At 29.7% G+C, this 27493-nt stretch overlaps 4 protein-coding genes across 6 annotated transcripts; 3 read left to right on the top strand and 1 right to left on the bottom strand.

The window, feature by feature from the left end:
- Nucleotides 1–3099: 3099 nt before the first annotated feature.
- LOC114175530 (GRIP and coiled-coil domain-containing protein 2-like) lies at nucleotides 3100–4681 on the bottom strand. Its single transcript, XM_028060286.1, has 2 exons — nucleotides 4577–4681; nucleotides 3100–4497 (listed from the first exon to the last, which is right to left on the bottom strand). Exons 1-2 carry the CDS (start codon nucleotides 4679–4681, stop codon nucleotides 3100–3102), a joined length of 1503 nt encoding a protein of 500 aa, XP_027916087.1.
- Nucleotides 4682–12199: 7518 nt separating this feature from the next.
- Nucleotides 12200–14027, top strand: LOC114179216 (uncharacterized protein At5g01610-like). The gene is made up of 3 exons (XM_028065475.1): nucleotides 12200–12380; nucleotides 12946–13000; nucleotides 13448–14027. Exons 1-3 carry the CDS (start codon nucleotides 12294–12296, stop codon nucleotides 13828–13830), a joined length of 525 nt encoding a protein of 174 aa, XP_027921276.1. The 5' UTR covers nucleotides 12200–12293; the 3' UTR covers nucleotides 13831–14027.
- Nucleotides 14028–16509: 2482 nt separating this feature from the next.
- LOC114179234 (eukaryotic translation initiation factor 5A-2) lies at nucleotides 16510–17907 on the top strand. The gene is made up of 5 exons (XM_028065496.1): nucleotides 16510–16782; nucleotides 17015–17137; nucleotides 17248–17304; nucleotides 17420–17494; nucleotides 17598–17907. The coding sequence occupies exons 1-5, from the start codon at nucleotides 16660–16662 to the stop codon at nucleotides 17700–17702; spliced, it is 483 nt and encodes a 160-aa protein (XP_027921297.1). The 5' UTR covers nucleotides 16510–16659; the 3' UTR covers nucleotides 17703–17907.
- A 2842-nt stretch (nucleotides 17908–20749) lies between these two features.
- LOC114178898 lies at nucleotides 20750–26248 on the top strand. 3 transcript variants are annotated; one of them, XR_003603393.1, is made up of 4 exons: nucleotides 20750–21047; nucleotides 21344–21466; nucleotides 22917–23232; nucleotides 23378–23667. XR_003603393.1 is itself a non-coding variant. In XM_028065046.1 (3 exons), the coding sequence occupies exons 1-3, from the start codon at nucleotides 20825–20827 to the stop codon at nucleotides 25973–25975; spliced, it is 492 nt and encodes a 163-aa protein (XP_027920847.1). In that variant the 5' UTR covers nucleotides 20750–20824; the 3' UTR covers nucleotides 25976–26248. The 3 variants fall into 3 exon arrangements, 2 of the variants coding, with proteins under 2 accessions (XP_027920847.1, XP_027920846.1); XM_028065046.1 differs by lacking the exons at nucleotides 22917–23232; nucleotides 23378–23667 and adding an exon at nucleotides 25830–26248; XM_028065045.1 differs by lacking the exons at nucleotides 22917–23232; nucleotides 23378–23667 and adding an exon at nucleotides 25827–26248.
- The last annotated feature ends 1245 nt before the right edge of the window (nucleotides 26249–27493 follow it).

Below are 27493 nucleotides of genomic sequence, written 5' to 3'. Positions count from 1 at the left end.
TATTATGATTCTTATACTTAAAGGGCGTAACTCTTGATAATTGCTCATTAAAAATCAAACTCGTGACCTTGGTTCTGATACCAATTATTAAGGAGGAGATTATTGCGGGTTGCACAATTGTTCCGTGGCAGAGGCTAGGTGGATCAAGTCACAATCAAAGAGTGGGATTTCCAGTAGGACAATTCCTGATGGGGAGATTGTTGCGGGTGACAGCAATTGTCTCGTGGCGGAGGCGGGTGGGCCGAGTCACAATCGAATCATGGCGCTTGTACTCATACGCCCTTAAATAGAAGGAGTTGCATCCTGACTAATAGCTATAACTTTTGTTAAGAAACAACTTTTAAGATTGAATTTTGGTTTCAAATTTGGAAATGAGTTTGAGTCTGTTTGTAGATGTACTTACTTTTCCTTAGTCCTTATAATTCTTAACCCATTCTAAGTATGTAGAGATAAACATCAATGGCAAATGAACTTGTTATTTTGAATATTATTCAAACATATTTCAATTTTGATAGAAAATTCACAATATATATATATATACTTTTTATTTTAAATTATTAAAACACTTTTATTTTATTAGGTTACATTAATTCTTCTCTAATTCTTAATTTTGTAACTTCTTTTTAAGATAAATCATTTGCATTATTTTTTATTTAATTGTTATTTATTATATGTTAATTTAATATTTATATAATTATAATTTTTTTACTAATGTTTAATTTTGTCATTTTTAAGTGATTTTTATGTTTTATAATATAATTTTAGTCCATATTTGAAATTGAGGCAAGTAGATGAATGGAGACGAAAATATGAATAAAATTTTGTATCTATTAAACATGAAAATTGAATTGGGACGAGAATGAATATTTGTTTTATAATAAAAACAAGCACCACCTTAAACAGGAGTAAAAAGTGTATAAGATATATTACATAAGTAAAATTCATACTAATTATACATCCTGACGACCAGACTTTAGGTAAACTATGTGTATGTGCATATTGGGCCGACCTCAGGACGACCTATATGTATGTGTGTACTGGATCGACCTCCATACAACCTTGTGTATGGACTACTGGGCCGACTTCAAGACGATGTATGTGTGTGGATTATTGGGTTGACCTCAAGATGACCTATGTGTGTGGATTATTGGGTTGACCTCAAGACGACCTATGTGTATGGATTATTGGGTCGACCTCAAGACGACTTGTGTGTATGGACTATTGGACCGACCTCTAGACAACCTAGTGTATGGACTATTAGACCGACCTCAAGACGACCTATGCGTATGGACTATTGGGCCAACCTCAAGACAACCTATGTGTATGTGTGTACTAGGCCGACCTCAAACCAAGCAAGGTGTGCGGACGTATTGTGTTTGCCTGGAACCGACCTCATTGCAAGGACGTACTGTGTTCGACTTGGAGACCTCTATAAAATTAAGCAGTTGCTCTCCACCAAAGAGAAGAAGATATGACCGAAAAAAACAAATCTAAAAAGAAACAAAAATATTTCTTTGTAAAACATCTGACAAAAAGACCGAGTTGTGATCAATATGCACCTCAGATTCCCCTTTTGTGAGAACACTAATAAATTCATAATTCAAATACAGGATCATGATTTATATACCGAAAGAGACATAACTGTCGATCCATGGTTTTATGGCAAAGGTTAGTTTGTAGAATATATAACACGCGTACGCATTCGGTTTTTTTTAACAATTTAACATACAAATTAATTATTATATTTAATTAGTTTTTAAGATTTTTAATTGCTTTTCAATATTCAAATCTTTAATTAAGTTGTATACATTATTTAAATTAAAAAAATAACTAAACTTAATCATTTTGTTAAAAATAATATAAGAAAATTGATTTTGCTAAACAAAAAAGGTGAAGCGAATTACTTTGCATCTCCATCTCTATACTTTTGGCTTTGAGAAAGTGGTGTTTATTGTCATGCCCATTTTAAAGTGACGCTGAACATGTACTTTGTTGAATACTATTCTTGGATTCTTCTATGGAAAACTTGGACACAAATTCATAAACAAGACCATTCAATCACCCAACCCAATCATTCAAACATGCTCTTTAGACCTAAAACATTATCATCAAAAACCTTCTACCACCAAATAAGATAAATCAAAACTCGGAAATCACGGTGCATTATATTTTCTAGAAATAACGATTTTATAAGGATTTGCCAAAAAAAAAACATTTTTTGCGTCACATTAAATAAGAAACACTATGATAACCAATTAAACATTAGTATAAATAGATTTCATAAGGGTATTCAATATATCGTTAAAAAGAACAAAAACATTAAGCATTTACACAGCTGAGTATTTTAAGAATGTCTGAGATTATTTTCCATATCCAAGGGTGTGTATTTTTGGCAACTACTTCCTGCACCCCATTATTTTGTTCCTGCACCCATCAATTCCAGAATTTACTTTTCAGAACCCTTTTACTGAAAACACTTCTCCAAAGGTTTTTAATGGGGTGAGCGAAGAAATTGATAGAGTGCAGGAAGTAATTGCTTGTTATTTTCTGGAGGGGAGTGTTTTCATTAAATGGGTCGTCTCAGTTAGGAAATGAGGATTGAGCCCAACAGTCCTAAGCTATCATCATTGGCCCAACTAAACCTAAACTATCACCATCAACTTTCTTTCTTATCATCAGAAGAAATTAAGTTGTAACACATGAACTACTACACCCACCCACATAAAGAGAAATAAATAGCTTTGATTGACCAAATAATTTATGTATGTAATACCACACAAACCAATTCCACGTATGAATAATGAAATTTGAGAGTAAACAAATAACTGATATCATGTAAAAATAGAATTGAAAAAACTCGATACTAAAGTAGTGAAAAATTAGTTAGGTTCCATAGTTATATATGAAAATTTGCATAACCTGTTACAGTAATGTCTTAGGATAATGTCTTAAACATATAATGTCTTAGGATAAGAATAATATTGCTACAGAAAATAAGACCAAACAGATGATCCCATTGCTTGATACAACAAATATTTGAGGAACACTGCAACTAATAAGAAAAGTAACAAGTGACATATATGTATGAGAGTTAGAGTTTCACAATTTCATGTTGAGAACCTTACCTAAGGGCTGGTAGGATCCAGGTGTTCCATATGATGAGGAAGGACTAAATGGTTTAGGGGTAGATTCCTCCCTAAGGGCAGTAAGAGCAAGCCTTCTTCTCTGCCTATGTTCCCTATGTCTCCTTATTTTCTCCTCTAATGCAGTTTTAGCATTCTCTGCAAACTCAGCCCTACTTAGAGCTTGTTCTGCACGAGCCCTTAACTCCGAAATTTTCACTGATGCATTTTCCAGCTCCTTTTTCATCAATGCTAACTCTGAAAATCCAAATAAGGATTTCTCTGTCACATGCTCATTCTTCTTCTCACCATTTCTCTCTTCAGCTTCTTCCTTTGAGTCATTACTTGTAGAATCTTCAGTAATCTTTCCATTTTTGTAAACCACCCTGTGTTCCTGCAGCTTAGACTTCAGCAATGCAATTTCCACTTGTGTTTCAATGTCGCTTCCCTTGTTCATGTTTAGTTCTGCTTTAGCCTCATGTAACTCACTTGTAAGTGATTCATTGGTAATACTCAAAGCATTTATTTCTTCCTTTGCAACCGTAACTTCTTGCTTTAACTCACTCAATTCCATTTCTAGTGTGTGAATATACACAGATTGATCCATCATCTTTCTGTCCTTTTGTTCCATCTCAATGTTTAATTGGTCTATGGCTTTGCGAGCAGAATCCTCAGATAAAACGAGTTTTTCATCAGCTAGCATATGTTCCAGGAGAAGAGAATCAACCACTGTAGGCACACCCATTGGTTGATTCTGTAACATTTCCGCATGCTTTCTCATATCTTCTAGCTGTTGTTGTACCTCAGCAGTAGCTTTTGTAGCGAAATCAATTTGCTCATCCTTCTCACACAATAAAGCTAACATCTCTTTCTCAGATTCAATGGCAGCTACTTTTGAACTGTGAATAACTTCATCGAGCTCCTTCACTTGCTGCAGAAGTTCTTCTTTCTGTTCCTTTTCGGCCTCCAATGCGGCTTCCAATTGTTTTGCTTTTGTCAAAGAGTTCATTTCTGAATCTCTAGCAGCAACAAGTTCTGTTTCTTTGTTAAGAAGCTCCCTTTGTGTGGCCTTCAGTTCGCTCAAAACATGTGCAAACTGGTCTCGGATCTTTGCAGCCTCCAAACTCTGATCAACCATCTCCTTCATCTTGGATTCAAGTTCACCTTTGCGAGATCTACATTCTGAACATTCGCTCGTGTTCTTGTTTCTTTCAATGTCAGATTTCTTCAATAGGGTGGACAATTCGTGAATCATCTTCTGGCTCTGCTCCAACTTAAGAAGTGCTTGCATGTGTGCAGCATGCTTTGCTTCTAACTGAAACTTGCAGTTGGCCAATTCCTTTGTCAGCTCCTCAAATTCATTTCCACAATCACTCTGACCAACAAATGAAGCAAAATCGTGAATTCACTTGCCGATTTATTTTAAGACACTCTAAATAAAATCTTTTATTTACCTTACTCTTTGCAGCTTGGTATTTCTTCTGATCACCTTTATCTCCAAACAAAGAGACAGCATTCCGGACAGGTTCAATTGATTTAGTATCTATCTCACTACCCATGATTTTGAAAAACTATAATGTATTGCACCAGTGTCACAAGAAAGTCAAAACTAACTCCAAAATCCCAGGTTATCTGTCAAAACATGGTAGAAAGAGCATCAAACACAGATCTGTTCAACATGGTTAAAACAACTAGGGAAATTAAATATATATGAACTTAGAAACAACTTAATCCAATATCTTTATTTTATGTGTGTGATGTGGAGAAAATGTAAGGCCCCATCGAAAAAAGTAAAAGTAAGTATCAGAGAAGATAAGAAGATACCTGATTCGAGGGTAGGAGGAAAGGTTGGAAGGAAAATGGGAAAAAAGAAGGCAGAGAGAATAGTATGAAGGAAGAGAGGAAAAAAAAAACATTAAAGTTATGATGTTGGAGGTCTGTTTTGGAAGTTGTATTAATGGAGAATAGCATTACGGATAACACAATGTTGTGAAGTTGTCATGGAGTGTGGCCGTCGAAGAATTATTCTTGTTTGGTTCTTGGGATTGTCGGGTGGGAGGGAAATAAACGTTGGTTTATGCTTTACCCTGTAAACTTGTACATTTCCATGCAAACACTTTTCCTCTTATATGTTTTCCATGGAGTGTGATGTGGAATAGGTATTCCTTTGTTTGTCTTGTTAAATATGTCAATTGTGAAAAATGTTAATTTAATCATATATTTACCAAGAGATAAAATTGTAACTATTTATTTTTAATTGAAATATAATGTGATGGATGGATCTCTTTGAATGTCCTAGAACATGCTACATCACCGTCTCATTGATTTAGGTTTATATTTAGAAAAATATTTGATTGGTATAACAGCCTAAATTAACCAATGTTGTGGCTTGTCTTCTGTGATAAATTAACGGCCTAAATATATTATTGGTATTACATTCCAAAATGAAATAAGACTTATAATTCAGTTTTTTTTTTTTTTTATCACCGTAGGTTTGTGATATTATTTGTATATTCAGTATATTCAATCAAACATGAAAGACATAAAAAGTTGTTTAGAAAAGGATCTTATTTCGAATAAAATTAGAATAAAATGAAGTCCTGCATCTAGGGATAGTAAGGAGGCTAGAAGATTTTTATTATCCCATACTCATTTTGAAAGAAAGATTCTATCATCGTCCATATGCTTAAATCGGATGGATATTAAAGTTTTGTCTTATATTCGTCCTAATCAAGTAATATGTATAGTTGCATACTCATATTTTTATTTGTTTTTTTATTGTTTCAATTAGGGATGTCAACGGAGCGGGTACGGGTAGTAGCCCCCGTACCCTACCCGCTGAATAAATATTCATCACGTACCCATACTCATATTGTCAGGTATCCATTATGCGAATTATGTAAATACCCGTCTATTTTTTTTCATATTCACGGGTATTCACGAGTATCCGCGGGTATTTATAAAATTATTTAAAAAATAAATATTTAATCATAAATTTAAATAAAATAAAATAAAATACATTACTATCATAAATTTTAAATAAAGTTCAAACAAACTCAAGTTCATACAAGTCCAAATAATTATAAAAGTAAATATAAAATGACTTTCAATACAATGAAAATTCTTTAATTAGTGTTTTGATCAACAAGTCCAAATAAAAAAAATAAACAAATAATAAACCTCAACTATCATGTGCTAAGTATTCTTATTTTGATTTCATCATTTGACAACAAGCATATTATAACCGTCATTATCTATATAGGGTTTGATGTATATGACAAATTTCAAAGAAAAGAAAGAGAAGAATGTCAAGGGGTGTACTTGGAAACATGCCAACCAATACTTGAAGCTGGAAGAAGGAAGACAAGACAAGAAGTGCAACTTAGAAAAAATTAGGTCAGAATGTTTTTTACTAATATATATATATATATATATATATATATATATATATATATGAGGATATTTTGATGAATTAAAGTTTAGCGGATACGGGTATCCACGGGTACGGATACTATAATACCCGTACTCGCCCCGTTAATCAGTGGGTATAAAAAACATCCGTACCCGCAGGTAGCGGGTATCCATTTTTAATATTCAATTCCTACCCGTTGCGGGTTTTATTCGCGGATACCCGCGAGTACGATTTTTTTTTATTTCCCTATTTTCAATATAAATTAATTAATTTATATAAAATAATAACAAATTATGGTAAAAGAAATATAATATTTTTAAATATTCAACATTAAAAGGTTGTTTGTTTACATATCAAATATTTATAAAGAAATTGTATACATTTCAAATTAGAATAACAAATAAAATTTCATGAGAACCAAAATATTTATTAAATTTGCAAATGTTAAATCTAGTTGATAAAATTTAAAAATATTTTTTATAAAAATATAAAAGGAAAACAAATTAAATATTATATTACTGAAATTTAAATTAGATAGACTTTTATTTCTTTAATGAATTATAATATTAATGTTAATAAATAATAAAACATAAAATTAAATACAATCAAATTAAACAAATTTATTGAGATACTTTTATGTTCTCATTATTTTTTGAGTTTTTCACAGTTTATCACTTTCACATGTTTTTTTATTGCTGAAGAAAATAGAGAGTTAGAGAGAAACTCATTCTTTTTATTTCTCATGCATTTTATTATAAAAGATTAATTATCATAAACTTTTCTTTCAATAATTATGTCTCTTAATTTTTTATTAAATTTTGATAAATTATTTTTATTTTTAATTTTTTTTAAATAGATATATAGATAAATAATAAAAAATAAAAGATAAAAATAAAACATGTTCTATTTTTTTACCTGTCTTAAAATATTATACTAAAGATCTAATTGTTAAAATATGAGACATTTTTTAAAATTCAAATAATGTCTGTGAAACAATTATAAATTTTGAATATATTATTTTGATATTTCTATATTATGGTCAAAATTCGTTACTGCAATCACTAGCGAACACACAGGCGCTGTCGCGCCTGTGTATTCGCATTTTTTAATTTTCAAGAAAGTTAAGATTAATAACAAATATAATATATGTAAAAAGAAAATTTAAATGATGATTTAAGACAAAAGAGATTTGTAGAAAAATGATTAAAAGTAAATTATTTATAAAATAATTAATTTTTAAAATAACTAAGTGTAAAACGGGTATTATGAAATGTGGACACAAAAAGAGGAATCCCTTTTATAATTAGAAAAATGATTAAAAGTAAATTATTTATAAAATAATTAATTTTTAAAATAACTAAGGGTAAAACGGGTATTATGAAATGTGGACACAAAAAGAGGAATCTCCTCTATTATTGAAAGTTAAGATCAATAACAAATATAAGATATGTAAAAAGAAAATTTAAATGATGATTTAAGACAAAAGAGATTTGTAGAAAAATAATTAAAAGTAAATTATTTATAAAATAATTAATTTTTAAAATAACTAAGGGTAAAACGGGTATTATGAAATGTGGACACAAAAAGAGGAATCCCCTTTATTGTTAGAAAAATGATTAAAAGTAAATTATTTATAAAATAATTAATTTTTAAAATAACTAAGGGTAAAACGGGTATTATGAAATGTGGACACAAAAAGAGGAATCCCCTTTATTATTTACTAGCGAAAACACAGGCGCTTCCGCGCTTGTGTGTTCGCTTTTTTTTTTTTTATGTAGCTATATGTATAATATTAAGAATAATAAATGACAATTTATGATGGGTATACTACATAGATTGGTTGAATAAGAAAACAGTAAATTACTAATTCGTAAGATTGCATATGAACTAATATTTAATATATTTGATCAAGATTTGGGTTAATGAGCTATATGTGATGGAGTCAATGGTAGTTGTCTATAAATATACAAACTATTTTAGTAGGTGTCTATAAATATACATTCATTACAAAACTGAAATATATATTTACTACATACATGATGTAGAAAAAAATTAGTAAATGAAAGTATCATACATTTACATCCTTAACCATTTCTTTAATTGGGATGTCAAATAAAGATTGATGTCTAGGACCCGTATACAGTTGTTACTTAAGATGCAGTTGGAAGATTATACTATGGTTGATTCGCAGGACGCTCTTTAATGAATAAAGAACATATATGAATATTTGGTTATTAAGTAAGTTGTCATCGTTCCCACTGCGATAGAGGAATTTTCCCAAACTTGCCCAGAATATCTTGGTTGATTACTTTTCCACCATAATGAATTGAAAAAGGATAGGAAAAAAAAATTGAAACAATAAAAAAACATGAAAAGTGAATAATCATAAATTGGATAATTGGACATTCAATAAAGATTTAATAGAGATAATCATAAATGAAAAGGAACAATGGAAAATACCTTTTTTGTTTTGTCCAATAAAGATAAATAGCATCAACAAAGTGAGTGTGAAAGCAAAGCCAATAAGCAAGGTAAGACAACTTCATGAAACTAACAGTAATGAAATGATGTTGTTGTAGAGAGAAACAAACGGTAGAATAACAATTACATGTTAAATTATTTTAAAAAGACGAAAGAATAAACATTAATAAATGAAGATAAAGATGAAGAGAAGAAGCAGAGACATCCGATTTTATAAAAATCTTGTAAAAGTAACAGTCAATTTTTAAAAATTTAATAAATTATTATATTTAAAGGGTAAAATGAGTATTTTGAAATGTGGACACAAAAAGGGGAATCCCCTTTATATATTGTTATAGATTATTAGAAAAATGATTAAAAGTAAATTATTTATAAAATAATTATTTTTTAAAATAACTAAGGGTAAAACGGGTATTATGAAATGTGGACACAAAAAGAGGAATCCCCTTTGTTAAAAAAATGATTAAAAGTAAATTATTTATAAAATAATTAATTTTTAAAATAACTAAGGGTAAAACGGGTATTATGAAATGTGGACACAAAAAGAGGAATCCCCTTTATTATTTATTATATAATAATATAATACTAGCGTAACACAGGCGCTATCACGCCTGTGTATGCATTAATATTTATTAAAATAAAGTTAAATATATCATAACAGATAAAAGAATAAATATTGATAAATAAAGAATAAGAGAATAAGCAGAGACATATGATTTTATAAAAAGTTTGTAAAAGTAACGGTCAATTTTTAAAAATTTAATAAATTATTATATTTAAAGGGTAAAATCGGTATTTTGAAAAGTGGACACAAAAGGAGAATCCCCTCTATATATTGTTATAGATAAAATAATTAATGTTTAAAATAACTAAGGGTAAAACGGGTATTATGAAATGTGGACACAAAAAGAGGAATCCCCTTTATTATTATAATATATATATATATATATATTATAGATAGATATAGATATAGATATAGATTATATATATTATAGAAGATAGAAGATTATAGATATAGATATAGATATATATACATAACTAAGGGTAAAACAGGTATTATGAAATGTAGACACAAAAAGAGGAATCCCCTTTGTTAGAAAAATGATTAAAAGTAAATTATTTATAAAATAATTAATTTTTAAAATAACTAAGGGTAAAACGGGTATTATGAAATGTGGACACAAAAAGATGAATCCCCTTTATATATAGTTATAGATAGATATATATAACTAAGGGTAAAACAGGTATTATGAAATGTGGACACAAAAAGAGGAATCTTCTTTATTATTTATTATACTAGTGTAAACATAGGCGCTATCGCGCCTGTGTGTACGCATTTTTTGAATTATATTAATAATTGATGATATTGTTATGTTATTAATTTAATAAACAAAATAAAAGTATATTTATAAAAAATAAAATAAAATGTACGGAGAAAATAAGAGAAAAATAACTATTGATGAATAGTAAGAGAAAAAAAGAAAAAAGAGATAAGTAAATAATTTTATAAAAACTTATAAAAATAACCGTTAATTTTTAAAAATTTAATAAATAATTAAATTATAAAGGGTAAAGTTGGAATTATGAAATGTGGACACAAAAGAGGGAATCCTCCCCTTTATATATAGTTATAGATATATTTATTATTTATTATATAATACTAGCGTGCGCTATCGCGCCTGTGTATGCATTAATATTTATTAAAATAAAGTTAAATATATCAGAACAGATAAAAGAATAAATATTGATAAATAAAGAATAAAAGAAGAAGCATAGACATATGATTTTATAAAAAGTTTGTAAAAGTAACGGTCAATTTTTAAAAATTTAATAAATTATTATATTTAAAGAGTAAAATCGGTATTTTGAAAAGTGGATACAAAAAGGGAATCCCCTATATATATTGTTATAGATAAAATAATTAATTTTTAAAATAACTAAGGATAAAACAGATATTATGAAATGTGGAAAAAAAAAAAAGAATCTCCTTTATTGTTTTATAGATAACCACGGACCAAGCCCCACAAAGGATATAAGTTTGACTTTTAGATAAAACATAATAGGTAAATATGGTGAACAATGGATGGACCTCCCAATCTCAACAACGTATTTACATATTGTCATTTTACTTTCCTTTTGATTTTGGTTTATCCTTATCCAAAAATAAAAATCACATCTTATGTTAACAAAATGTTGGGTTATTCGATATTAAACAAAATAACAATCATGTTATCCAACTGAAAGAACAATTAAATAGTACATAGACTGAATTGAAAAATATATAATACTTTTAATACTCAATTGATAAAAAACTTAATTAAAAATACTTCTTAGAACTTAATCAAACATATTCCAATTCATAACATTTGTTTATAAGGTTTAATAAATGATGTATAAATTGAATTATTGTAAACTCTTTAATATATTTCCAACTCCTATAGATAAAAAAAAACTCATAAAATTGAATTGATAATCGTAAATATTTGGTAAAAATATTTAAACATGGGACTCTGTTTGATGTAACATTTAAGTTGGGAAATCATTGTTTGTATGACAGGTTTTATGGCACAGCGAACCTCATATCTTACATAAATGAGTGATTGAATGTGAAACATCACCCACCTACACAACAAATATAACCATAAACTCGTTGAAATTACTGATAATTTAGATTACAAGGCAAGCTAAGCTCGTACCTGCAACATTGAAGTAACCGTCAAAACTAATCTAATTTTTTTAAAGATAATAATATAGTTATCGAAGATATTGTGATTCATATAATTATATAACATTAGTCTTGTATATATAAGATATTTGACATTATTTTTACATCAAAACTTTAAGACAATTGTGTTATGAGTCTTTATTTTTATATAGTGTTTAATTTTGTCTTTTCTATCCAACGTGGGACTTTTTGACTCACACTTAGATTATTTCCAACAAATATGATGATCTAATGATGATTAAAATGGTGTATTATAAGCGGTAAAAAAAGTGAATTAACTTATCATTATCTTTTTTAATGCGAGTTTTGTTTTCCCATTTTAACCTCAAAATCCAATTTAGTAGAGAAAATTATGCGGTTTGACCTTATACGATGAAGTTTTTTTTCTCTATTATGAGTGATTTATTTAGTTTTTATTTGAAGTTCTTTATGCCACGCCTTGAGTTGTCTAGTTTACCATCCATGAGAGAGACACTTCTCATACCATTGTGTTTAAACTTGATTTTCCTTTCTTTCAAAGAGAGAAACTGATACTTGGTAAAGTTAAAGGAAAATGGATAAGACTCTCACTAAACTGGGAAGTGCTTGGATCTCCAAGAAAGCCAAGGCAGAGATTTCCCACGTAACTGACGATCTATCAGTATGCATCTCTCAGCTTCTTTTTTTTTTTTTTTTGTCTCTGAAAATTCTCATTTGTTTATAACCACCTTCAAATCTTAACTTTCTGTCTGAGTGCTAGAGTTTTCTCTGTGTTGGGTAAAATGTTTTGTTGATTTCATACAAAAATGGTAGAACTAAGATCTGATGCAATACATTTGCTACTATTTCTAGGAATCTTATACTATGATACATGTAAGTGTGGAATAGAACTATGATCATATCTTTATTTGAAAATAAATATAGGAGGACATGAAAATGCTTTGTTGTTAGAAGTGGACTTTAAAGTCTAATTTAACTCCACAAAACCGGCTTGTAAGGTGAGGATTGCACCTATTTATATATTGTGAATTGAATTTATTTTTAGTCGATGCAAGACTTTCAACATTTGTTCTTCCGATTGAATCTGATATGATTACTGGTGATGGGTTGCTTTAATCATGATTTTAGAGAAAATTTTCTGAACGATCTTGCGATGAACGATCATTGATTTGTTGGGAGTTTGAATATTGGGTGCAAGAAAGCTGATACGTTGCTTGCAATTTCAGGCTCTCTCAAATACTGTGGAAGAGAAGGCAAAACTTTTCATCAACAAGCTGAAAGGTACCTGCCTATACTACTACTTATTCTTTTCAAAACCACTTGCATTTCCGACTTGAACTTGCAATTAAATTTGTATAGATAATAACAAACATATTAATCAGACACTTCCTTTTGTTAAAGAACTTGTTTTGTTAAGAATTTGTTAAAAAGTAAATTTCAAACCTAATTCAAAATATTTCTCTCACGTTGAAGTATATACATTTCGAACGTAGACTAAACATTAATAAGTGGTTCCATAAAGGTTTGATAGCGGTTGACACTATAGACTCAACAAACAACAAATCTTATTAGGATATATTCATGATTCTAATATCATATTAAAAAATGAATTTTAAATCTAATTCAATCTCACAAAACTAGTTTGTTATATGTGATTTACAAACTCGTCTCATCTATAGTAAATAGAGGATCTCTAATACGTTTTGATATATTTTGCAATTAATATAGGAAAATCCCAGAAGGCTTTACCCGATCTTCTTCGAGAGTACAACCTTCCAGCTGGTCTGTTTCCCCGAAACATAACCTGCTACGAGTTTGATGAATCTAAAGGAAAGTTAGTGGTGCACTTGTGGTCTCCCTGTGAGGTGTGCTTTAAGGACTCATCCATTGTAAGGTATGCAAACCGTGTGAAAGGGAGCTTAACAAAGGGTAAGTTTAATGTTATGGATGGAATGAAGACGAAGGTTCTTGTGTGGGTCAAGGTCACCAGTGTTGCTGTTGAGAGTTACAAATCAGACAAAGTGTGGTTCACTGCTGCTGGAGTTAAGAAATCAAGACCCAAAGATGCCTATGAAATGCCTCGTGAAGCCATTAAGGTACAAGAATTTTGAACCATTTTTGTAATATGGTAATTCAGTTCACAAATTATGTATTAATACATGGTTGTATTATTAGACTATTGATTTTTCTTTCCTGGGTAAGTTTAGGGGTATTGTATACGGTGTTAAACTTGAAATTCACATATTAATTTCACTGTATGCGCTATGTATGATGTCAATTTCAATGATGTTAAGCATATTTGCACTGAGTTGTAATACCCATTGACGTAAGTTGTAGACTATTTTATTATGTTTCTTAATAAGCAATCATGAAATAATAGTTTTGAACTGGATTCTTATTTTGATAAGCTAATCCTTATAAAAAAATTTAAAATTAAATAATCATGGTTTATAATTATTAATCTATTTTAATAGATGCTGGAAAATTTCGGATGAAGCAAAAATAAAAAAAAAAATACAAAGCATGAAAATACCACTCTAAATCATGATAAAAATTACATTTACAAAACATAAAATAAATTATACTTATTATGAAAAAAAAATCTAAAAAATCTATGGAGGTAAATCATTAACACACTTGTGTGGTTTTCTATGAATAAAAAAGTCAAACTATTTAAGTTATTAGCATAATGATTTTCCTCATATAAAAAATGAGAAACTTTGGTAATTGTTCTTTATGACTCCAAATAATCACTCATTTCAAAATAATCAAAAATGTAAATGATCCTCATACACTCAATATAAGTAGAGGTTTGCACCCCTAAAAAATAAAAATAAAAAACTATCCATATATTCACTCCTAATTTCCTTTAAAAATATTAACACATGTTGCTAAATCAAAACAACATCTCCTTGCACCATCAATATTTACCTTAAACCAATTAGCATATAGAATTTGTCATATTATCTCCGTAAATTAAACCATCATACTCTCCTTAGTTTGAATGTTGAAAAATTTCAACAGCAAAAATCATATTTTTTAGATTTATTCTCAATCATACACACAAATTCCTTAATTTGAAAAACAACAAAAGTAAAAACAATTGTAACTTGAAATAAACTATGGTTTCTAATCTCCAAATCATCCAGATAGCCGCATTAATAAGAGCCACTTTGATCACTTTAAACATAAGACTAGAAGGAAACTTCATAAACTAAACAAAGAAATCCAAAAACTAAATTGCAAATCCTGAAAAAAAAAATTTCCTCAACCATTCTCAAAACAAATAAGAGAAAAATTAATATTGTTCCCACATAAATAACATGAACAACATTAAAGCACAACCATTTCTTTACCTCCAAATCAATAAATAATCTCGGTCACCCAATAACTTCCAAATAATCAAAGTCTTAACAAATCAAATTCCCTCAATCATCATATTTCATACCAGAAGAGTAAAATTTTTAACAACCTTTTAAAAGAACATTAGTATCATCTAGAATCCAACTAGTCACATCTCGATCCTTATTAACTAAGATAGAAGAAAAATCACATATAAGAAAATTCACATATATTAATCTTACTATGTAATTAAAAAATGTTAGTCAACTTAAATATGAAAACGTCAAACCACAATTATTTCAAAATTAATACAATCTCTCGTGCCTAATGTTCAAAATGTATAATTAATTAATTAATGACTTAGTTATATGTAGATATATTTTAAGTGTAATTCACATAATAGCTTTGTAAATAATATACAATATTTAAAAATCAATTTGTATTAAACTAATTCATTAGAATAATACGTAATAAAATGAAAATATTAAAATACATATCTAACAATTATAAACATATATTATGATACTGGGCCAATCCAGGATGTATCTAGCCCAGTCCAGGATGTACCCAGCCCTTTAGGTCGAGATGTGCCTGCTGTCTTGTTGGGTCATGGAACGCACATTGCCTACAGTGGTCGAGATGTATGCGGAGCCAGGATGTACGCGTCCATCCATGCCAAGCTGGGTCTATCCTCTTTTCTCCCTATCCTCCTTTGATAAATGCATCTTAGTTTGAACAATATCCTTTCTCGCTATGCACGTGTTCGAGTACATCTATCTCACGCTTCCCTATTGTACTAATTAGTAGGACATACACAGACACCCTATACAATATACAATTCAAAATATATTTAAAAAATATATTCTAAATTATATAATCTGAAAAATATTTTTAAATTTAAAAATAAATTTTTGTACAATTTAAAATGTATTAAAAAACATTTTAAATTATACTATCTATATTATGTTTTGGAATGTATATTTCAAAAATTACTTTCGAATTTGAAGTTCCTTCTAGTCTAGAATATAAAAAAATGTTTTGGGAGAGAACACAATTGTTTAAGGAAGGGTAAGAAAAAAGGAAAATAATATTTTGATCTTTTTCTTTTTACTCATTTTTAATTTATTATTTTAGATTATCACTATATTATTAAAAAAAATTAAAATAAATAATTTAAGAGTGATGAAAATAATAGATAAAAGAAGTGAGTTAAACTATTATCATAAAAAAAATTAAGAGAAAGATTGAATATATTTTAAATTTTTATTCCCTTCTCACCAAAGGTTAAAAGGGTCATTTTAGCATGATGCAGAAAGAAATATATTATTTTATTTTTTTTCTATTTATTTTCGCAGCTGGATTATTTTTGTTGGGCTGAAGCCCAATTATAATAGCGTCCATCTGACGCATGGAAAAGATCCAACGGTGTAGAAGCAAACAAAAGAAGATCTGATACACAAAGGAAAATAAAACCCTAAATGGATAGGTTCAGTTTGGTGGCGAAGGAATATATTATATAGGCACAGAGATCTGTACTTGTGTATCCTCACTTTGCTCTTCTCCGCCACTTCTCAAATCTTCCCTCTTCAATCCAAGCCATGTCGGACGAAGAGCACCATTTTGAGTCCAAGGCCGACGCCGGAGCGTCCAAAACCTACCCTCAGCAAGCCGGTACCATTCGCAAGAATGGTTACATAGTCATCAAAGCCCGCCCCTGCAAGGTCGATTATTTTGTCAAACCCTAAATTACTTTTTGCATTTTTTTTTTTATGATTTCTGCTTCTTAGATCCTAGTATGCTCTTATAATTCTGGTAATATACTTTTACAATTCCGGTGTTGTTGGGGCCTTCGCCGCCATTAATTTATTTATTCTTTGATAGATCTGCCGTTGATTTTATGTCCTGTCTCTGTTATTGATTTTTGTCGCTCCTTTATGTTATGTATATTAACAGGTTGTGGAAGTTTCCACTTCCAAAACTGGAAAGCACGGTCACGCTAAATGTCATTTTGTTGGAATTGATATTTTCACTGCCAAGAAACTTGAGGATATTGTGCCCTCCTCTCACAACTGTGATGTATGCATGATTTGATCTTTTAAATTTTCATTTTTGATTTTTGTTGTTGTAGTAGATTAGCCTAACCTGGGCAATGTTTTTCCTATGTTTTTGCAAATTATGGATTTTAGGTTCCTCATGTGAATCGTACTGACTACCAGCTCATTGATATCTCTGAGGATGGATTTGTGAGTTGATGTTTCTGTTCAGATTTTTCCCTTTTTATAATCATTGTAAATGGTGAAATTAGTTTGGCTTCTGTTATGAACTCTGAACATGGGTTCGCTACTAAAATTATTGTAGGTGAGTCTGCTTACTGAAAATGGGAACACTAAGGATGACCTCAGGCTCCCTACTGATGAGAGTCTTCTGACTCAGGTTGGCTCAATTTTGGATATTTTCCACCTTTTGGATTGACCGGTATAAGTTGTTTTTTGTTAGTATCTCTGATTGGGTTTGTTTTGTTGGTTTCTCTTTGCAGATAAAGGATGGATTTGCTGAGGGCAAGGACCTTGTTGTGTCTGTGATGTCTGCTATGGGTGAGGAACAGATTTGTGCTTTGAAGGATATTGGGCCGAAGAATTAGCTTTTCGTGTTGGTTGTTTCTTGTTTCTATTTAAGCAAAATTATTTTTGTAAACTTTGGTTTGTTCAAGAACTGCTTATAGATTTTAGTCAGACTAGTCTTAACAATTGTGTTTTTCTGTTGTCCTGTGATTTTATTATGAAAGGAAGAGTATGTGGGAATTAATTTTGGTATGATATGATGAATGATGAGTATTTTTGTTATGATATTATGCTGTTTCATGATGAGACTTCATGATAAACCGGTAATCAGAGGGACGATTCAAGAGATAATTTTTTTTATCATCAAATCTAGTAATATATTTATAATTGAAAACGGATTTTATTTTTGTTTTGAAAATTTTTCATTTACTTAAAAGCTTAAAAGGAATTTTCTGTGACACGATGTTTAAATGTGTTTAGGTGAAGTGATACTTTGAGTTTGTATAATGCTTATTATTGTGATGTTTTACTCATAATTTATTGATATTATAATATGATATTATAATGGAAGTTTGTCGACTTTAAGGTCTTTGGCGATGTTATTATGTCAATAAAAATTATAAAAGCGTATCATGTCTAATTGATTTTGAATATTATGTCTTTGTTTTGTATTAGGAAATTGTATTTATTTTTCATTTAGACTATTTTATTGTCTCTACCATGTTATTTAATTTACAATGATTGCCCTTCATGTGTACTTAAATATGTAGAGTCTATGTTTTACTTTAATATTTTATAACTTTAATTTCATATAGTTTTTTAGAGATCAATTATTTATTACAAAATATTTATGAAATTTAGTAAATTTTGTTTATATTATATTTTTAATTTTGAATAAATAGTCGTTTTACCACATGTATTATGAATGTTTTAGGTTTTGTTAAGGTTGGGTTATTTATTTTTCTTGTTTTTATTTTTCATTTATTTGTTTCCAAAATTTAAAGAAATTGCTTATATTTTTGGGTTTGTACCTGTCTTTCTGGAAGATATTTTTCTCCGTCTTTTTTCACCTTTTGGTATGTGAAATGTAGTAAGTGATCTTTTTAAAAACAAAGTTATATGAATGTTTTCATCTTTCAATCTAACGAACTTTCTTCCTTATTTCCATCATCAAAATGTACGTGCTTTTTTAATTTTAATTCATTTTAATTCTATTTATTTATTTTCTGTTTTATTTATTTCCTTATCCAAATAGAATGTAATTAATTACCTTTTTCTGTTGAATAGAAACTAAAAGTCAATTAAAATTTGGAAAGCTTATATATATATATATATATATATATATATATATATATATATTTATATTTTTGCTAAATATGAAATGTAACATAAATAAAAATATTTATATGATCTTTGTATACAATTTTTTATTGTTAACTATTAATAAAAATATATTATTTTGGTTTTCAATCTTAATTTTTTTAATAGTAAAGTAATTGATTTAATTATACTTTAAGATTTAGTTACTATAATTTTTACATTGTATATTCCTATTTTAATCTCGTATCTTGAAATACTTTAAAAAATGAAAATAAAATAAAATTAATACATAATTTAATAGATGTTGTAGTTTTATTTTGCTAATTAATGTAATAATTAAAATAAATGTTATAAAAGAATTAAATATTTAGTTTATGAAGTTTAAGAAAGAAATTCAATCGTTAAAATAAAATACTATCTCAGATCAGAGCAATGAATATTGTTATAATTAAGTTTAATTATACAATATAAATATTTATGTTATCAATTTTTGTCTTTTAGATATTATAGATATTATATAGGATTAAATACATTTTTTGTGTTCAATTTTTTTTATTTATTTACAGGTTGAACATTATATTGTTTGGTCTAAGTCATGTAAAAGCACCAACAACAACGAACTATACGTATCCTTAATGTGCTTTGAGAAAGATATTTTACATCATTCTTTTAAGATGCAGGGACGAAATAGATATTCAATTTTGTTTAAGGACGAAACAATTTTTTGAAATTGATTGAGAACAAATGTATACACTAAAAGGGTATATTTAAAAACTTTTACTAGGTAAATTTTATTATGTGTTGTATGCATAATTCATTGATACATTTCAAAGCTAAAATTAATTAAATCAAGTGAATTGTATAGGCTCTTAAAATTAACATTTTACGAGGTGATGTCCTCACATCTTGAAGAAATAACAAATACTTTTTTTATGATTATAGTTAGGTATAAGGTCGTTTTTTATGATTAAAAAATGCTTTCAATTCAATTTTTCTTATTCAATTTAATATTAGTGCCATGTTTTATAAAGAAAAAAAATTCTCATAAAAAAAGTAATATTCAAACAAGAGGTTGTAACCTCAATTAATAAAAAATCTTAAAAAAAAAAAATATTGTAGAAAAAATGTCTCCGGGAGTATATTTATTTGTTAAAGGATATGGAAACAAAAGGAGTAAACACCTTTTCTTTTGTTCTCCCATGGATGCTAGTCCTTTCTCTAATGGTTTAGTTTTCTTCCTTAAAGGTAGATTTTATCATTCCTTGTCATGTTTTCAACATTATAAATGTGTCATTGATAAAACTATTGTGTTAGTCAATTAATTTGTTATACATGCAGTTATTTTATTGTTCAACGTTCTTCCACATTGATACTTTATCATATTCTAATAATATATTCCCTAGAACTTAAATAGAAAATTATAAAAACTAAAAGAAAAATTAAAAACTTTTTATAAGTTAAAAGTTGAATGATTTAATCCAATTTAGTGATATAATAGCATCCTAATAGCAATAGCACTAATATCACAAATGAAATTAATATTTGCTTCGTAATGTTAGAAAAAATATATTATAAATGAAAAATACGCCACATTCATTTAAAAATAAACATGTATTTTTTTATATTATAAATAAAACAACTATTATACTCTTAGTTTTTTTTATACTAAAATCATTAAAAATAAGTTAAGAGTTTCAATAATATATTATATACTTATTTATTTATTTTATATTAAAATATTTTTTTTGTTTTAATAAATTATATATTATTAGAATATTAAGAGATTCATGCCATTTATTAAAACAAAAATAAAAACAGATGCTTCTTCTTCCGCTGTTTTTTCCTGATTCCTCGCTCCCTGTAGTGTAGAGTGTGGAGGAGGATGAGTTCTTCTCCGCCTCGTTCTCGTGGCGACGGCGAGAAAAGACCCAGGTTTTTCGATTCAAACGCCAAGGCCATTTGTTGGTCCAAGGCTGATATTGTCCCTGGCCGTCACCCTGAGAGGTGGCGCAAAGACGCCGCCGGTAACATTGTCTGCAAACGTTTTTACAACTGCATCGGCTGCCTCTGCTACGAATACGATCACATCATTCCGTTTTCCAAAGGTTTCATTCTTTTTTTTAATCCATTCATTTCTTCTGCGGCATTTGCATACTCTATTCTTCTTCTATGACTATCACACTTTTTAGTTAAGAGAATAATCTGGGAAGTGACTGAAGATAGAACTAAATTAAAATGATAATGATAGTTTCAATTGTTTTTTTTTTTAAATGAAAATTGGTACAAATTTCCAGTTAAAACCTGTGTTGTTTGTATTAGGTTTGCCTTCGAAAATAGACAATTAGGCTTGCTATTTGATAATTTGATAATTATCTAATTGTGTTGTGATATTGGGGTGTAGGTGGTGAGTCAACAGCGGATAATTGTCAAATACTTCAGTCAAGAGTTAACAGACTCAAATCGGACAAATATGACATTGATGCTGATCAATTGAAAGACTACTCTTGTGAGGTTAATTTTACTGGTATGTCTGCTTCTTTGTTTGTCTATCTCTGCATTTCACTTTTTCTTTATGTAATAGTTGTCGTAATAACAACCTTGTAAAACAGAACCCAATAATTCTGTTTAGTTAATTCTGGTTTTTGTTGAATCAGAATTATAAATTGGTCTTGTATGTGCTTTTGAAGGGGTATGAGAGTTTTCTAGTTTGTGAAACCTCTACAATCTTCCTTTGAAGTTGTGAGTGAGTATTGCAAGAGTGATCTTGGTGGTACGTGAGAGTTGTGTGGGTTCTGTTTACAGTATAGGGAGCTTGGGTGAGAGGATCGTGTAATATCAGTTTAGATATTACACTTTATCCTCCTATTATGCATTTTACCCATCCCTGGCTTGAGGAATTCCTTTATCCAGGTCTGTTCATCATGGAGGAACGAATGATAGTATTATTTTTAGGGACTGAGAATCTCAATTCCTTTTTTCGAACTCAGTCACCTTAGTAAAGTTAGAACCTCAATCCTCTTCGACATACAACCCAAATTGTAGGTAATAGTTGTGATTCTTTCAATTGCTGGCTTTTTTAATTTATTGCTTGCATCATTGAAGAGTATCTGCACAATTTTTTGAAGTGTCTTGGTTGCCCGGATTGGGATTTTCTGAATGCTTTACACATTTCATGTCCCTCAATTTCATCACTAGAAGCTTTTGCCTGCACTTTTTGCATTCTGCACATTATGAGTTATGGACTACTTCACCTTTGTAAAAAATAATGAAAGCAGTTAGATGAAATTCTCTATTAATGTCTTAGTTTCCTTTCATTTGTTTTACGTGAATTTCTTAGTTTAGCTAATGCTTCATTTTAACTGAATCAATTAAGAATGTTTCGTTCTAGTTATCTTCAATTGGCCACCCTGATTCTGAAGATCTCCAAAATTAGTTGGCAATACATTTTTAGATTGATCTTAAGTGGATGTATTGGCGGTCACTATCCCGGACTTAATATTGTGATGGGTAGTTTATTCACTGTATCCCGTTAAAAGAATTGTTGTTGCATTACACTTAGGACCCTTTTCTGTTTGATGATATTTATTGGAAATAATATTACAAAATGAAGGGTTGTGAAAAGATAAAAGGGCGTGAGTTAATATAAATCAAGCAGTATTATTTTATGTAACTATCAGGTATCCGAAGGGTTATTTACATTGTGATTATTTGGCGTGTCTTGTCAAAATTCATGTAATAGTTATGGGTTAATCTTATTATAAATAGAGTTCCTATCCATGCAACTAGTATGCCAAATATAATATAATCCTCCTTTATTTTCTTTAGTCTCCTATCTATTTTTCTAACAAAGTGGTATCAGAGTTTAGGCTTTGATAATTGAGAGATATACACTTGTTGAGTTGATAGATGACAAACAGAATCTTGAACTTGTTTCAAGTCGCTCATTTTACCTATATGGCAATTGGTGCGGTCAGATGAAGGCCTTGCTGGGCCTTGCTGGGGTACCAAGATGCTTGGGAGGTTGTAGATAAATGTTATACCCAACATGACATTGAGAATACTTTGTCTCCAAATGAGAGTGAGGCTTTGTTGATGATAAAGAAGAAGGATCAACAAGCACTTACCATTACCTATGAAGGTTTTGAGGACATCATGTTTGAGATGGTGTCTAATGCATTCACCTCCAAGCAAGCTTGGGAGATTTTGAAAAACTCCTTTTAAGGTGTTGACAAGGTAATGAAGGTGTGCCTACAAATTCTTTGTGGAGGGTTTGAATCCTTGCATATGAAGGTGATTGAATTGATTTCTTATTTTAACAATAAGGTGATAATGATTGTAAATCAAATTATGAATTATGGAGAGAATGTGGAAGACGTTTGCGGTGTAGAAGATTCTTCATTGTCAACAATAAAATTTGATTTTGTGGTTTGTGCAGTTGAAGGGTCAAAGGACATAGAATTGCTGACCAATTGATGGTTTCACTTCAAGCTTATGAAGAAAGGTTCAAAAGAAGACATGATGAGTGTTTAGAAAAAGTCCTCAACGTCAAAGATTCTTTGAAAGAAAATGGAGGAGAAAAAACCAAAAAGGACATTGTCTTGGAAGAGGATGTGGTTGTGGCCAAAGAAGAGAAAGATGAGTCTATGACAATTTTTATAATAATGAAAGGAAACCCACTACATATCATGGAAGAGAAAAAGGAAAAAGTAATTTTGGTAGAACAAATGAAAGGAGGTGTGATAATCTAATGTTGAATGATATCATGCCGTAAATATGGTCATTTTCTATGGAGTATAAAACCAAATGTTGAATGTTATAATTGTCACAGTATGACCATTTTTTTTTCTGGTGACTGTAAAACCAGTGTTGAAGAAAAAGGCTACTCCTGTTGGTGTGAAAGAAGAAGATGAAGAGTTCGCACAATTGCTAGCACTTAGTAATGAATAGAAAGATCATTAAATCTTATGGCATCTTGCAACGGACCAAGTAATCATTCGTAATTACAAGGGGGAGCTTTGTGCAGCTTGAAGAAAAGGTGAAAGAGAATGTTTTCTTTGGTGATTCTTCCAAGACACATAATCCAAGAGAAAGGTACAATTATGATTTCCTTAAAAGATGGTACTCATAAATTAATCAAGGATGTCTATTATATTTCCAAACTAAGAAGTGATATTTTTAGTTTGCAACAACTTATTGAGAAGGCATATTAAATTCTCATGAAAGATAACTGTTTTGGCTTAAGATCAAAACTCTAAATGTCGTTTTGTCAAGAAATAGAATGTTGTTCACTTTAAAACACGGTGTTGACATATGAGGTTTGGTCTTGATCATTTTTAATTTTTGAGTACTCAAGTTAAGTCCTTAGGAGATGAGAGTACGGTAATGGGGATGTTTCACATGAACCACACTATAAATTGTGTGAAACATGACTTTATAGCTAGCATGCAAAATGAAGATTTCCTATAGAAGCTGAATCAAGAGCAAAAGAGCTTGTTCTACTTGTGCATTCCAATGTGTAGTGCATCCTCTTTCATTTGGTAAAAAAGGTTTTTTTGCCCTTTGTTGATGTTTTTTAATGGGAAAAGTTGGGTATAATGTTTTGAAGAAAAAATTAGACATTTGTTATTTAAAAATAAAAATAAAAAGCTCTTGTAGAAAAGGAGAGTGGCTAATAAATAAGGTTTTAAGATATGATAGAGGAGACAAATTGACATAAAAAGAATTCAATGAATTTTGTTACAAATATTGGAATTTGTCAGCCTCTACTGGTCATAGAACTCCACTGCAAAATGTCTTGAAAGAGAAAAGGTGGTGTCATTCTTAGCATGAGTAGAAGGATATTGAAATCTAAATCTATGCCCAAGAAGTTTTGAGCCAATGCTGTTTCATGTACAGGTTATTTGTCTAACCACTCTCCTACAAGGAATGTCAAAAGCCAAGAAGCATGGAAGATCCAAGCTTGATAATAGAAAAATCCAAGAGTTGACCATTTAAGAGTCTTTGGGAGCATGGTGTATGCTCATGTACCTAACAAAGGAAGATTCTAGCTTGACAATAGAAGTGGGAAACATGTGGTCCTTGGCTATGATGTGAGTTCAGAAGATTACTAGTTTTATAATTCAAACAATGGAAAGATTATTATAAACAGAGATGTAGAATGAGGAAGAAACATGGAATTGGCAGAAAGAAAAGCCAAGCAAAATGAGAAGCATTTTAAGAGATATGTTCAAATTGAATTTATTTTATGATTTGTTTTGTCTTTTTTGTTGACTGTGAACGCCTAACCTTTGATGAATCCATGGAGCACAAAAGGTGGAAACAATTCATGGAGAAAGAATTAAAACATTGTGAAGGACACTTGGAATTTATCAAAACTTCCTAAAGGTCATGAAGCAATTAAAGTTCAGTGGACATTCGAGTTTAAGAAAAAAGTTGATGAGAAAAAGGTGGAGGTAGTTCATGTGAAGACACAAGACACAAGACGTTTTCATTTTTCATTAAGCTCCTCAAGGTTAAAGATGTTACAAGATTAAGAAAAATACTTGATATACAGAAAATGTGTTCAGATTTTTCTAAGGGGGATGCTGGAGATGAAAGGGAGTGAGTTTACATGTAAAGTAGAACCTACTCTAATATAAAAGAATAATCAATCCATCTTTTTCGTGTCCCAAATGCAATAAAATCTCCTCTTTTTTCTCTCTAGTTTCCTCTCTATTTTTTCTAACAGATCTAGGCCTGATCAATTATTGACATGTTCATTGGAATTATATGTCTAATTCACAATTACTTATAGGTATAGTGTTGTACAAGTAAATTGTGCAGTGTTCAAATTTCTGCATAACAATCATGTTTCTTATCTCAATATTCTACTTTTGATCAATTAGCAGATAAGGAGCTTGATATAATTGAGATGGCTGTTTACGGCGATGTGGCGCGGCCGGGAAATCAGTGTCGTTGCAGAACTATTGCTGAGAAGCTTGGCAAATTTAAACCAAAAGATGACAAAGATGCTTGTAAGTTGCCACAGGGATGAATCTCAGCTGTAGTAAGCAACTTTACAGCATAATGTATTGAAAACAGAACCTCATGCCAAATCTCTTAAGTTTTAGACAAAAAACAATTGTTTCACTTTATATCATATCATTTGGTTTAGCGTGAGGATTGGCATCTAGACTAGTTGTTAAGTGTAATTCTAGGTTTCTGACTTCTTTAAAGTAACCTCTAAGGTAAGAGGGAAAAAAAACTCTATGATCAATGACAAAATCAATAATTTATATTTAATAAGAAACTTGCATTTGTGGGGTAATTATAGATTTGTATGATATATTTTTTTTTCATTTTCTGATACATGGTTGAGATCGTTTGCTTAATTAGTTAAACAGGAGAAGGCCTATTTTTCAGTTCTTATTTTTGGTCCATGAACATGGTATCCCTGCCTGGAGATAAGTAAAATCTGGTCATTTTGAAAGTCTTTGGGAATGGGTTTAAAATCAAAGTTGTAAAAACTAGGCTTACCCAGCTGGTTCAAATGGGTCCCAAGTCACGGGTTGATATTCAGACCGGAAATATAGCCAATCCAGGTTGATCCAGTTGAATCTGACTGGATCAATAAAAACGATTGAATTGGTCCGATTTTTTTAGTGTGTGTGTGTGTGTGTATATATATATATATATATATATATATATATATATTTGCCTTTTAAATTAGTTTACTAATATGTGTTGTTTAATTTTTATTTATGGATCTTTGGTGATGTTAGAACTTTATTTTGAATATTAGTTATTTCAAATAATATCTTAAATTTTGAGCTATCAAATTCCATTATTTTTTTTAAAACTTTATTCACTGTTTCATTTATTTATTTATTTTTATCTAACAAGTTTTAAATTTGATTAGATTTGTCAAATTGGGTTAACTATATATAATATTTTTTTTTTAAATGTGTGTTGGTCTGTGATCTATCTCTCAAACGATTAATCCAATACATTGATGGGGTCTCCTTGGCCACTTTTCAGAACCGTTTAAAAGAGTTGTGTTCTATTTCTATTTTTTAATTTTGTAATAGATAATTTTAACAAGTGATTCATTTCTAATCTTTAGATTAAAAGTAAATAAAAATATGAAAAAATATATTTAAAATAACTTGTTTATCGTCTTTTACTTTTTCTGATTTCTAACAAGTATAAAGTACTTTTGAAATGCTACAAAGCCTTTTAATATTGCATTTATTATTTTCATAGTTGAAAGGTATGTGAGTGTGAGGGAGTAGGGCCATCCATGGCACCCTGAACAAAATGATAAAAGAATTGTCCCTTTTAAACTGATGTCCCAAAGGACCAAGAAAGATTACTTGTGGATATTGCAGAACTTGCAGAAAACAAATTTTGATATACAGAAAAATTTTTAGTAGTTTGTGTTTCATTCAACTTATAATAGAAACATATCATGTGTACACTTTTGAGAGTGGCTTTTTTTCAACATTCTAAATTAATCCACTTAGCATAATGCAGTTAGGATTTATCTCTATAACACCATCTGATGTTATTTTAC

Source organism: Vigna unguiculata, chromosome 3 (assembly GCF_004118075.2).
Source record: "Vigna unguiculata cultivar IT97K-499-35 chromosome 3, ASM411807v1, whole genome shotgun sequence".
Lineage (NCBI taxonomy): Eukaryota > Viridiplantae > Streptophyta > Magnoliopsida > Fabales > Fabaceae > Vigna > Vigna unguiculata.
This window is presented reverse-complemented; position numbering and strand designations above follow the sequence as displayed.